Source organism: Artibeus jamaicensis, unplaced genomic scaffold, assembly GCF_021234435.1.
Source record: "Artibeus jamaicensis isolate MK-2021 breed Jamaican fruit bat unplaced genomic scaffold, CSHL_Jam_final contig_515, whole genome shotgun sequence".
NCBI lineage: Eukaryota > Metazoa > Chordata > Mammalia > Chiroptera > Phyllostomidae > Artibeus > Artibeus jamaicensis.
Window position 1 is genome coordinate 1,441,062 of NW_026521869.1, and position 12,074 is coordinate 1,453,135.

The 12,074-nt window shown below is 34.1% G+C and overlaps 1 protein-coding gene across 18 annotated transcripts in view; it reads right to left on the reverse strand.

Moving 5' to 3' along the window:
* PARD3 (par-3 family cell polarity regulator) overlaps positions 1-12,074 on the reverse strand; it is a 766,077-nt gene that overhangs the window by 288,415 nt on the left and 465,588 nt on the right. For 10 of the 18 annotated variants that reach the window (XM_053668868.1, XM_053668865.1, XM_053668864.1 and 7 more), the window contains 3 exons: positions 7,861-8,012; positions 6,790-6,834; positions 1,382-1,609 (listed from right to left, as the gene is read on the reverse strand). In XM_053668868.1, coding sequence (XP_053524843.1) covers positions 1,382-1,609; positions 6,790-6,834; positions 7,861-8,012 — 425 coding nt within the window. The remainder of the gene's footprint in view (positions 1-1,381; positions 1,610-6,789; positions 6,835-7,860; positions 8,013-12,074) is intronic. The other 8 variants (XM_053668874.1, XM_053668872.1, XM_053668869.1 and 5 more) reach the window with 4 other exon arrangements.

Genomic DNA, 12,074 nt, shown 5'->3' on the forward strand with positions numbered 1-12,074 from the left:
TCTTGGAGACTAGGCTTGGCAGCAAAAGTAGGAAATATGTTCTTCATCTGACAAAATGGGCTGCATATATTTGAAATCACTGGCTGGGTGGAGTGAAAAAACTGTTCAGATTTAGACAGAGAACTGGGAAGGGAGGAGGGGCAGCAATCTTTCCTCTGAGTGTTGCTGTGCCTGTTACTCTATGGCAGCCATATTCGTCTTCCCAAACACACACGCAACAGGCAAAATTCTACAATTTTGCTTAAAATCTCCTCAGAATGTGACTTTTATTTGAAACTCTTCTTCCTCACCACAAGTATTCTTATGTATGAGAGAAATGGTCCACCCAAAAGTTACACAAGTACTTTACAACCCACTTCAGTTACCTCTCTCTGGTCTCCACCTTAACTTCTAGCTATGGTGTCTCTGACTTTGCTTACAATCGTTAGAGTCACGTTTGAAGTTAAAAAACTAAAATGTTAATTAGTACTTATGAACAATATTAGCTAATCAACAGTTTTTACTATAACTACTCCTAAGCCCTTTCTCTTCTAAGTAAATAGACTAGTAGAGTTTTTTCCTTATTTTTCATTGAATGGTTATATTTATACTATAAATGTCTAATAAATAAGTCTCTGAAGTATAAATTTGTACATATTTATAAATATTCATTTTTTTCAATATACTATGGAAAATGCATTGCTCATTCATATTAACCTTTGACTTTTAATTATCTTGGCTTAATATATTTTGAAATTTGGAAATACATGCACACAAATGTATCGTGCTAGCTCAGTTCAAGGAAACCAAGAGTAATTTATAAAATCAAAACAAAAATATGTTTTCGAAATCACAGATCATTACATGTAGCCACAGGAAATATCACATTAACTATATAGCAGTGGTTTTCAAACATTTTGGTCTCAGAATACCCTTATGCTCCTAAAAATTATTAAGAGCTCAAAATAAAAATATTATGTGGAGTATATCTATCAATATAATTAATTAAACTGAGTTAAAACTGATGTTTAAAAACATTACTTTATAAAAATAAATTTCATGGTAACAGAAATTTTATCTTGACAATAATACTTGTGTTCTCCAAAAAACAATTAGTGAAAACAATGGCACTATTTTATACTTTAGCAAATCTCTTTAAAACTTGGCTAAAAAAAGATTTTCCTATCTGCTCTGCGTTCAGTCTATTGCAGTAGCACATGATGCTGCCTCTAGAAAACTACAGTGTGTATTTGTGAGAGGAGAGTCAAAAGATAAATTATTATTATTATGAAAATAGTTTAAAGGGTACTGGGAAGTCCCAGGGTTCCCTGAAGCACACTTTAAAACTGATGCTTTATACACCTGTTTGTAACTGCTTTTCTTTCCAACACTATAAACGTACATGTCTCCATGCCTTCATCATCGTCGTCTGCTGTGGGTCTATCATAAGACTTGTCGATGGCAGCTCGGAAGCTCTCGTTGCAGCCCCTTCCTCTGATTATCCGTGGCCGTGGGCGATGGAAAGGGATATCTCCGTTCAAAGTCACCTCAGCAACTGCTGTCTGCAGACTTTCTAAGGAGCTTGACTTCTTAAGACCCAGGGAAGGTCCCACATCTCTGCTGGGGGAACCTTGGAGGTTTATAAAAACAAAATATTTGTTAAAATCAGTGGTGAAATTTATATTATTGAACATTTTTAAATGATGGAAAAAATCATGGCCATAAATAGATGAAAAGATATAAAAGTGAAGTAATAGTAACTAGTTTCTATTTTTCCCAAATATATTTACATTTTGTCTATTTTCTTTATTTTCATGAGGGAAAACTAAGCTTTGAGTTATAAGTTTCCATTCCTAGCCAATAAAGTTTTTGTCAAATTATTTGCTTCATGTTATTATGTAAATAACCTAAAAGAAACAGAATAACATAGAAACGCATTTGCAGAGCAGAAATAATAAGAAGGGTAAGGTAAGCAATCAAGAGTAAGGTTTTGACAGTTCAAAATTACTTTTAACAGAAGTTAAACTTTCATATCCATAAGCATTATCAAGTCTCTTCCTCATGATAGCGTGAGCTCACAAAGTAAAGAGAACACAAAAGACTGAATGTCATCAGTCCCATTAGGGCACCCTGACACCAGGCAGAAACCTAATTCTGGGCAATATTAACATTCTATAGAAAGAGTGATAGAAGATTTGAACAGAAACAAATTACTACATCAAGGCTCTCTCTAAAGAGACATAAAGAAAGAGAGACTAAAGAGCTGACTTAAACTTCCAGGCCTGGGAATAATAACTGCTTGAGAAACAAATAATAAATACAAGGAAGAAGACTTAATCATTACCAAAAAAAAATTCAGTAAGATGGCAGGGAAGAATTCAGGGAATTAAAAATTTGGCTCCATTTCTTGAGGATCCAGGCAGAAAGGCCTAAGATAATACCAATAGCATACTAGGTTTTAGACGGCAATCAAAACAGATTTCTTTGCCTAGGTGAGACAGTGTCATCCATCACCGCCTGACCTGGGGCTTAAAAGCAGACAAATTTAGCCTCTACTACTACCTGGGCAATCTAAGTTATAGAACTAGTGCTTTACACATACTGTTAAAAAGACATGTGCAAAAATACGGCAGGGTAGAAGAGACTAGACAATTTGTGCTTGAGATCATCAGCCCATACACAGGTCAATAACTATGGAGGGGCCATGTGTGCTATTACTTACAGACACACAGTTATGGCATGGGCTTCCCACGGTGCAGAGTATGAACCAAAATAAAAATGAACTGAGATAGTCAAAACAATTACCTTTTAAGATTCATTCAGATTACATCTTTCACCTAATGTTCACAATGAGGTAGCAGTTTTAGGTTAGAAGGAATATGTTAAAAATGTAATACAGGCAGAAAGACAGATGATTCCAACGAAGAAATAATATTCCATAAATTACTGTGCATGGCAGAAAGAGATGATTCATTTAACTTTCGCAATGCAGGTTTGCATATATATAGATTATGTTATGACAAAAAATGCACATAAACTCTTTCTTTTCAAGACCAATATTACTTTTTCTCTTGATAGCAATTATTAACTTATGAAAGTTCATGTTCTGAATACCCATAAAAGTCATGTTACAGGAAGGAAAATAGATTTCGTTACAAGTAACTGAACAAAAAATAAGAAATAGGGAAACCAAAGAGAGTGGGAAAAAATCATTTCTAGGCAGGGACATCTACCTTTACATGTCCTAGCATTAGCATTGGGAAGATCTCTTTCTGAGTGAATCATACCTATCAATTTTGATAAGTTGCCAGCTGTATTTAGGTTCTTTAACCATTTAAAAGGCAAATATTTGATAACTTCTTGGATTCATAAAGGACATTAGTATGTATACTGGGGTGGGCAAAAGTAGTTTTACAGTTGTCATGCAGGTTATGATTATTGCAATAGCAGGTTATGATTATTGCTCTAGTATATAACCCAACAAGAATAAATTGTTTCATGTATTCATGACTGTAAACCTATTTTTGCTTACCCCTGCATATGTATAGTATATGTATATTTATTCTGGCTGTCTGTCTTATCTATCTGCAATAAATATTTCAGATTTCTAGTAAAGATTATCATAAAACATAAGCTATATATATATTAAGCTTTTGTTTATGAAAAGTTAGCTGAAATTTGACTTTATGTATTTATTCAGAGCACTAAAATTTTAATAATGAATTTCAGAAATGGCATGTGTATTTATTAAAGTAAATCTATATATATATTTACACATCCAAATACTTATATGTATATGTAAGTATAGATGTGCATATAAATACATATATTTATTAAAATACATAAAGGCAGGCAAACTTGGGAAGAAAAACAATGAAAGTATGACTAAACAAGCAATAGATATTTTATAAGTGTAATTTACTGCATAATAACATTTTGGCAAAATGCTGATAATTATGAATGGTGGGTACTAGGTATATGAGAGATCAATGAACTACTGTCTCTATAGATATATATGGTTGAAAATTTCCATAATAAAATGTTATTTAAAAAGACAACATCAAAACGGAGACAATTGTACTTGAACAGCAATAAAAAAAAGAAAAAGAAAAAAAGACAACGTTTACAATTTGTAAATCTATAACAGGGATCAGCAAACCTTGGACCAAATCTGGAAAATGTTTTTCAAACACAGCCATGCAGAGTGTTTACACATATTCTATGGCTGCTTTCCCACTACATCAGGATTAAGTAATTGCTACAGAGACTGTGTGGTTTCTGAAACCACGTCAATATTTGTCAAAGAAATTTGAACGAAGGTTTGTTAAGTAGTAAGATTCCTGAATGAGGGCTACGAAGGTCCCTAACATTAACAACTCAGCATTCACTAACAAGAAAGAGCGAAATTTTGTTTCTCTATTACAGTATGCACAAAGAAATTAGCTGTACTTACACAGATACAAAAATCAGTATCTTTTCTTTTTGAAATTATATTTTAAAGATCTTTATGTAAATCTTTTTGGTCATTAGGATACTTTATTTTTTTTTTTTTACATTTAAGGATTAAACTGTTAAAAAGCCAATTCTCTTCTTATTCCTGTTCTGTTCTTTCAGAAAGTAAATTTACCCCCAAATATCACAAAAGAGCCCTAGCCAGGAATTAAATGAAAACCATAATCATACTATTTTCCCTAGGTATAGTTTTCTATTCCTACTCCTCCTGCTGAATAAAAATAAAAAATAAAAAGGAAGTAGAGGATATGTCTTTTACAAGGACAAAGGCAAATGGCATTCAATTCTCTTTTTGAAACGCCTATGGCTAGAGGGGCAATCTATGCTAAAATGCCCTATGAATATGACAAAAACCATTGCATTGAAGTGTTAAATCATGATAATCTAAACGATTCAAATGAAAATAGCTAAATATTTGGCATCTATGGAATAATTTTTTTGCCCCAATTTTTCCAGTGTAATTTGGCAGAATAGATTGCACATAGTGGAAAAAAACTGCTCTTTTATTTTGAGGATGTTTAAAACACCATAAACAATATCCAATTAGATTATAAAATCTAGTGAACAAAATAAACTGACAAATAAAACAGAAACAGAGGCACGGACACATGGAAGAGACTGACAGCTGTGAGAGGGAAGGGAGGAGGGAGAACTGGATGAAGGAAGGTGAAGGATTTGCCCAAGGACACATACGCATGACCCACAGACACGGACAACAGCATGGTGACAGCCAGAGGGAGGGGGCAGGGGCTGCCTGGATGCAGGCAAAGCAGGAGGGAAGGGGTGCACCTGTCATAATGTCAACAATAAAAACAAAGTAAAAACAAAAATTTCCCTTCTCACCATGAGTTATTTAAATGTTTTCAGTTAAATCTGAGTATCATTATTTTTTCGGTTAAAAATGATACCAGTTAAAATCTGGATAACATTTTTTTAATCACAATGAATTGTTCTTTTCTTTCTAGCAGTAGTGAGTTGGTTAAATTAAATGTTTTCCTTACTTTACCTAATAAGTATAGTATATAAATTCATGTTCTTTAAACTCAGCAGTTCAGTTTGGTTTTTATGAACATGAATTTGGACAAAAGTTACTTTCTTAAAAGAACTGAACACTAATAACTCCAAAAGCCAGTAACTAAAACTATCAAAAAATATTTTTCTTTAGCACCATTTCAAAATTTCAATGAGTTTTATGTTTGATAAGAAAAATAACTGTTTAATAAGGGCTGAGGCTACAGTCAATTGCCTTGCACTACCATTAATTCTATGATGTGCCAAATGCAATTTTTATGATCTACCTTTTACTCTGCAGAGTGTGAAACTCCAACCATGATCACAATAATCTTTACATATGTGTGTGGGATACACATTTTTCAAGTGTTATGAAACCAATTACTACTACAGGTTAAAAAGGTGAATTGAAGCTAATAAGTGGTAAGCAGTATAACTACTACATCATACTATACCTAGAATAAAACAGTATTCCAAACTTATAATAATAAGTCATAAATGCTCAATTGTATAAAGCACATTACTTTAACTACACATAAAAACTCTCCTTTTTTGATTCTTTTAGTAAAATAAGAAGAAAAATATGCTATAATGCAAAACCCAGTTCAATATGATCTACTGTTTCTATGGAATCATTTAGGCAGCATTTTAGAAGCCAGCCCTAAATAGTTAATGAAAGGAAACAAATGAACAAAACAAAAGGTTTTGAACAGGTTCAAAGTGAAGATAAAGAGCCATAGGCATTATATAGTCTAATTTCAATGTCAGGTAACTATGAGCTAATTCTTGCATTAGAAAAAGAAACAGATTTTCTGAGTGACTAATGATAGCAATTACTGGACATTGTCCTTTAGTGAAAAGTATTGGCAACTGTGCTATTATTACCCTTGAAATCAAAGTTGCCACTTTGAGAAGCTGCTTTGGGTATTAACCTAGGCATCAAAGAAATAACTGAAAAACAAAAGTCTACCCAAGAGATAATGTTTTCAGGGTTTTGATTTTTCTTAGATTGTGACAAAACATTCCTGTACAAATAAAGAAAATCTAGATTGTTTAAGCATTTCTGAATTACTGAATTAATTATATTTCTATTTAGATCTACTACACTGATAAATGTCTTCTAACAGAAAATTTTCTCTCCTTGTACAATTTGATTTCCTACAATAAAAACATCCATGCAAGACTAGAATATTTATGTGTACATGTAATATGATTGGCAGCTCTGTAATTATGATAAGCTCCTTGGACCACAGTTTCTATGGCAACAGTCTAACGGTCCATCCTTACCTGCTTTCTGGTCATCCACTGTATTGAGTTTAGTCTCGTCAGCTACTGTTGAAAGGTAAATGTATAGTGGTTAGCCCAGTTAGTCCCACAGCCCAACATGCTTCAACAATTCCCAGATCTTTCAGGTTATGTGATAATTCTCAGGTAATATTTCATGCAAATATTATGAAACCTCAAGCAAATATTTATAATCAAAAGGAGAGGGTAAGCAGTGTCTCCATGCAATATGCCAGTCGTTTCATTTCACAGACATGGTATGTTAGCACATCATAATTAGCCAAGGCAATGCATCACCAAATTTTTCTTTTTTGCACATGTGATAAATTAATATTTTTAGTCTTGAAGTACAAACAGCCACCAGGGAACAGCATAAATAGGTTATAGTTGATTAACAAAGGTTTTAAAAATCACTCAGTAGACAGCTATGATTAATTATTTTACTTTTGTCTGTTTGTTCTTTTGGTGGATTTGGATTCAAAAAGAGACACTACCTGATTGGTGTTTGATTGAACAACTATAATTACTCTCCTGCTCTCATTTGCTTCAAATGCTTTCTACAACAAATATCCTCTCAAATTATTTCTTCAATTAAATGCCTTAATTATCAACACATAAGAATTTCTATTAAATAAACCTTTAAGAATAGCAATAAAAGAAAAATATAAACTAACTAAATTCTAGACATGGATTGAGATAATGATTTTTCTCCAAAATTTTTTCTTTTAGTTCAAAATGCCACAACTGAACAAATATTATATCAATGAAATTGGTTTTAAACAGCCAGTGTTAAAATTTTTCATTTTTCAAATAAAGATGCATGAATATAAAATGATATACATGTTTGTTTCCTTTCTCATCAGAAAGCATATATATTAACATACTGCACACTTATAAACATGCCACTTATAAGAAATATGGTTATCTCAAACTCAGAGAAAAACATCTTTGCCAAATCACCACATTTCACACTTATTTTCTCTACTGCTCAAAGTACGGAAACGTGTGTTCAGGACCATCAGTTTTAATCTGAAAGCATCTATTCAGATAAAGGTTCATGGAGATTGTACTCACTACCTAAATCCATGCTTTTTGATTTTCGTGTTTTAACGAAATCCAATTGACTGGCATCTGAAAATTGCTTTGTGCGTTTTTCTGACATACTCTGACGTCCAAATCCTTCTCGTTGAAAAGCAAGAACTGGATCAACATCTGGACTCAAAGAGCTGGTATGGAAAAAAAAAGACAAACATAAAAATAGTTACTAAAAATAGCAGACATCCAATTTAGGGAAGTTCATATAACTGTGTATATGAATGTTTGTATATGTATATTCCTCAGAAATATTTAAACTATATAACAGAAATGCAATTCATTAAAAAAAACTGTGGCTGTACAGGAAGTGATTAAAAATACAACATTCATTTACACTTAGTCATTCTTTCTGCACAGGAGCTCTCGCCTCCTGTCTCTCTCTCATAGTGACCTCACTCTGCTTGGCAACACAGAATTATTTCTAAATGATTATCAATAATTAGCCTCATATCTTTCAGACATTGGAATGATTGGAAGTTTGAGGAAACCTGTCATATGCTGATATAAATATTGTCAGCGAACAAGTGACTATAATAAATTGAAAATGAAGAGAAGTGTTAGAAAGGGTATATTCTGATCTTATCCTTTATCTTGTATTTCAGAAAAGAAAAAACATACACCTTTATGCCACATAGTTTCGTGAGGATGTTGTTTTCTCTAATACTTAGCTGAGATCAGCTCAACAAATCTGCATTACAACCTATTCTGATTAAAGCATTATGCTGGGTCAAAGTCAAAATGGTAAGAAAAGACCTCTGATCTCTACGAGTTCCTAAGAAAAATATCAAAGCAGAAGTCTATAGCAGAAGCTGTAGGTGCACAGATGGAAGGGTAACAGTGTTTGAGGAAGTCAGGGACAGAACGACTCCGACCAGTTGGCCTGTGATGTGGGCACACCAACACAATGACTGCAGCACATGGCACATCATTAGTAAAGGACACAGTCTGAAGTGTTTTCCCAATCGAAGCAGCCAAGGATGACACAAAATCACTCCTATTTGTATAAACCTATAAACACTTTGAAATGCATATCAGGTGTTCTGTGCACAGCACATACAATGAAAATCATTTTTCTTTGCAGTGGGTGCAATTGAGAAATAAATAGCTCCCCCATATCAGCACTGTGCCACCTTGCCTATCTGGCCATGTAGGAGAATGTCCCTTCCCAGCTAACTACCTAATGGAATGGAACAACCTACTAGAGGGAACACTTCCACTCTGTCAGCTGGGTCTATGGCAGGCTTCCTTACACTCTGATGGAAGCAAGCTTCTCAAAACCTTTATGAAAATTACCCTCCACATTGGTTGGGTCAAGAACAGTGATCTACTTTGGATATGTATCAGAAATTTAGCTGCAATTTACTGACCATAAAGTAACTGGCTCCTACAGAGTAGCTAAACCAAAAATGGTGAGAAGACATCAAGGAAAATGCTTTCATGTCAGGTTAAGTGACCTGCAATGGATTGAACTGTCTTACAACCCTCAATAAAAAGAACACTAGTTGCTTCATCTATCTTACAAGGCCCATGAGAGACTTCAATGACACAGGTGAAAGAAAGCCCTTTGTAAATTGCAAACCACTACGTGAAATAACTTATTACCCAACAAAGACTTTCTTCCTCAAATCATCAAAGTAATAGAAATTAGGATAATGAAAACAGAGTCCTTAAAAACCACACAAAGGAAATGTATAATCCCTTTTCAATCTTGTCCACCAAACATAGAGCAGGGCCCCAGAATGAGGCAAGGTAAGTAAGTGACTAGGGCTCAGAATGTAACAAAGTATTCACTCTCAGGGTCCTTGCAAGTTCTGGGCGGGCACCTGAGGTGAGTGGCTCCTCACATTTTGAACCTGGGACCTCCTTGCCTCACCTTAGTCCTGCCCCATGTACACCCCTCAGCCACTGGGAAAGGATGTATCCACACAGACTAGGAGTTTAACTCAAGGTGATAACAATTTTTTGTCTGGTAAAACAGAATCAGTCTTATGTTCTAATACAGTTATTTTGTTTGCACTCTACACTAAATATTTCCATTTTTAATTTATCAAATTTGTCCAATACAACTTTGAATAAACTTGATGTTCCAGAAAAAAGCAAGGTCATATTTATCTTAAAGTCAAAAGTGCACATTCACATCCTATGATGCTTATACACAATACCTGAACAACATGGGGGTTAGGGGAGCCAGCCCCCAACACAGTAAAAATCCACATGTAACTTCTGACTTCCTCAAAACTTAAGCTGCCCTTAGGTACCCATAAGGCTTTGGTTCAAGTCCAAAAATCCATGCATTCTCAAGTCCTCGATAAAAAGCAGTGTATATCAGTGCACACAGTCTGCCTTCCACATCTGCGGACCCTGGACCACAGATGGAAAACAGTACAGGTGTTTTTTTGCAAAATATCTATACATAAGTGGTCTCATGATTTTCAAGGGTCAACTGTACTATGTATGTAAGTATGTATAGCAATAGTGTACATTATATAGAATTACATATTGTTTATACATATTTCCTGAATAGATATACGCTTGTATATTATGCTTATATAGTAGTATTCATATATTACTATGCTTGTAATTTCCAGAGCACATACACCCCAATTCAAATACACACTCCTAGAAGTGAAAAACTAAAACCTGTATGATGAGAACTATGATCTGATTTGTACTAGAAAACTGTGAATAATATATTTTCAATAAAATCAAATTTTCTATATATTGAAAGTTGATCTGTTCAACCATTATGCATATGTTTATCAACCTTTTTTTGTATTATGTGAAATATTTTAAAACCTGAACTCCAGTAAGGCATAAAATTGGTGAACAAGATGAATTTCAAATACAATTTTAATAGAAATTACGGGTAAAATAATTTTCAAAGAAATACAAACTGTTGTTGCTGCTGTTACCTGAAAACCACATATTGCCATATTTTTATAAACTAATTTTATATTCCTTAAAGTTATCTTTTCACTAAAATTAGAATCTGTTTTATTTTCCCCCCCAAACACTGTTAATATTCCCTGAATCAATTAATAGATTATAAAAAAGTACATTCTATTAGTTAACAAATTAAAATTTTAGCCATTTGCTATATTTAGCCTTCCAGTACAGTGAACAATAAATATACATAATTTAAATGTCAAATGAGTTTGTGACTTAGTTGGAGTATTAAAATAACTATTTTTAAATCATGACATATTAATTCATCCCTATCAATACACCCATTAAACTAACTCAGACACAATAAACAGCAATCTAAAATAGTAAGTTAGACTACAGGACTGACAGCTGATCCCTTAAAGAATGTAACCAAATCCAGACCCCTAATGTTATTAAAATTCCAGTTATTAATCCTGTCTTATTGCCCTTTTGTTTCCATTACATTTTCACCCAGGATCAGGGTGACATTCTCAGGCTGAAAAAACTTACATTTTTTTGCTGTGAATCAGAACATCCGCCACTCTTGTTTTGATAACTCTTTATTCATATTGCTTTCCTTGCCTCACACTCCCCATAGCACAGTCATACACGTCCTCACCAGTTCATGAATCCCCTTAGGGTAGTTAATGCCACAACCATCCCTGCTAGTTATTTATTTATTTTCACCAATACACCCCTTCACCAGGCCCCCAACAGACCTATCCCTCTGGCCAGCTGCATAATTTCTCATCATGGTGGAGATTCAAAGGCTTTTGTTCCTAAGATGAATGCTGCAAGTATCTAACCCTTACTTTCTCTGTTGTTGTTGTTTTCCTTTCAAAAAGAGAGAAAATCTGCAGCAGAAAATGTATAGTCATCTTCAGAGTTCAGATGGGCATTTGTTTACACTGGAACTTGCCCTCTAGGTTGAACCAAAACACACATTCACAGATGAGCTATTACCATGCAGGCTTGAGTGGAGCTCTATTTTTAAATCTTGTTTTCATTAAGAGAAGTACAGAGAGGGGAAGGCAGGGAGAGGAGGAGTAGGGAGGGGCAGGGAAGGGCAGGAAGAGGAAGGGAAGAGAAAACAAAATAAATAGGGAGTTTTCAAGGGTGCAAGTAACAGGTGAGATTGTTTGAAGAGAAGACCTGCAGAACTCACTGATGCCAGGGCTGTATTTTGCTGTGCTCATGAGGGAGTGGGGGAAGAGGACTGTATGGGTGGTTTACTTTGTTAACATCATCACTAAAATGTTAACACAAAT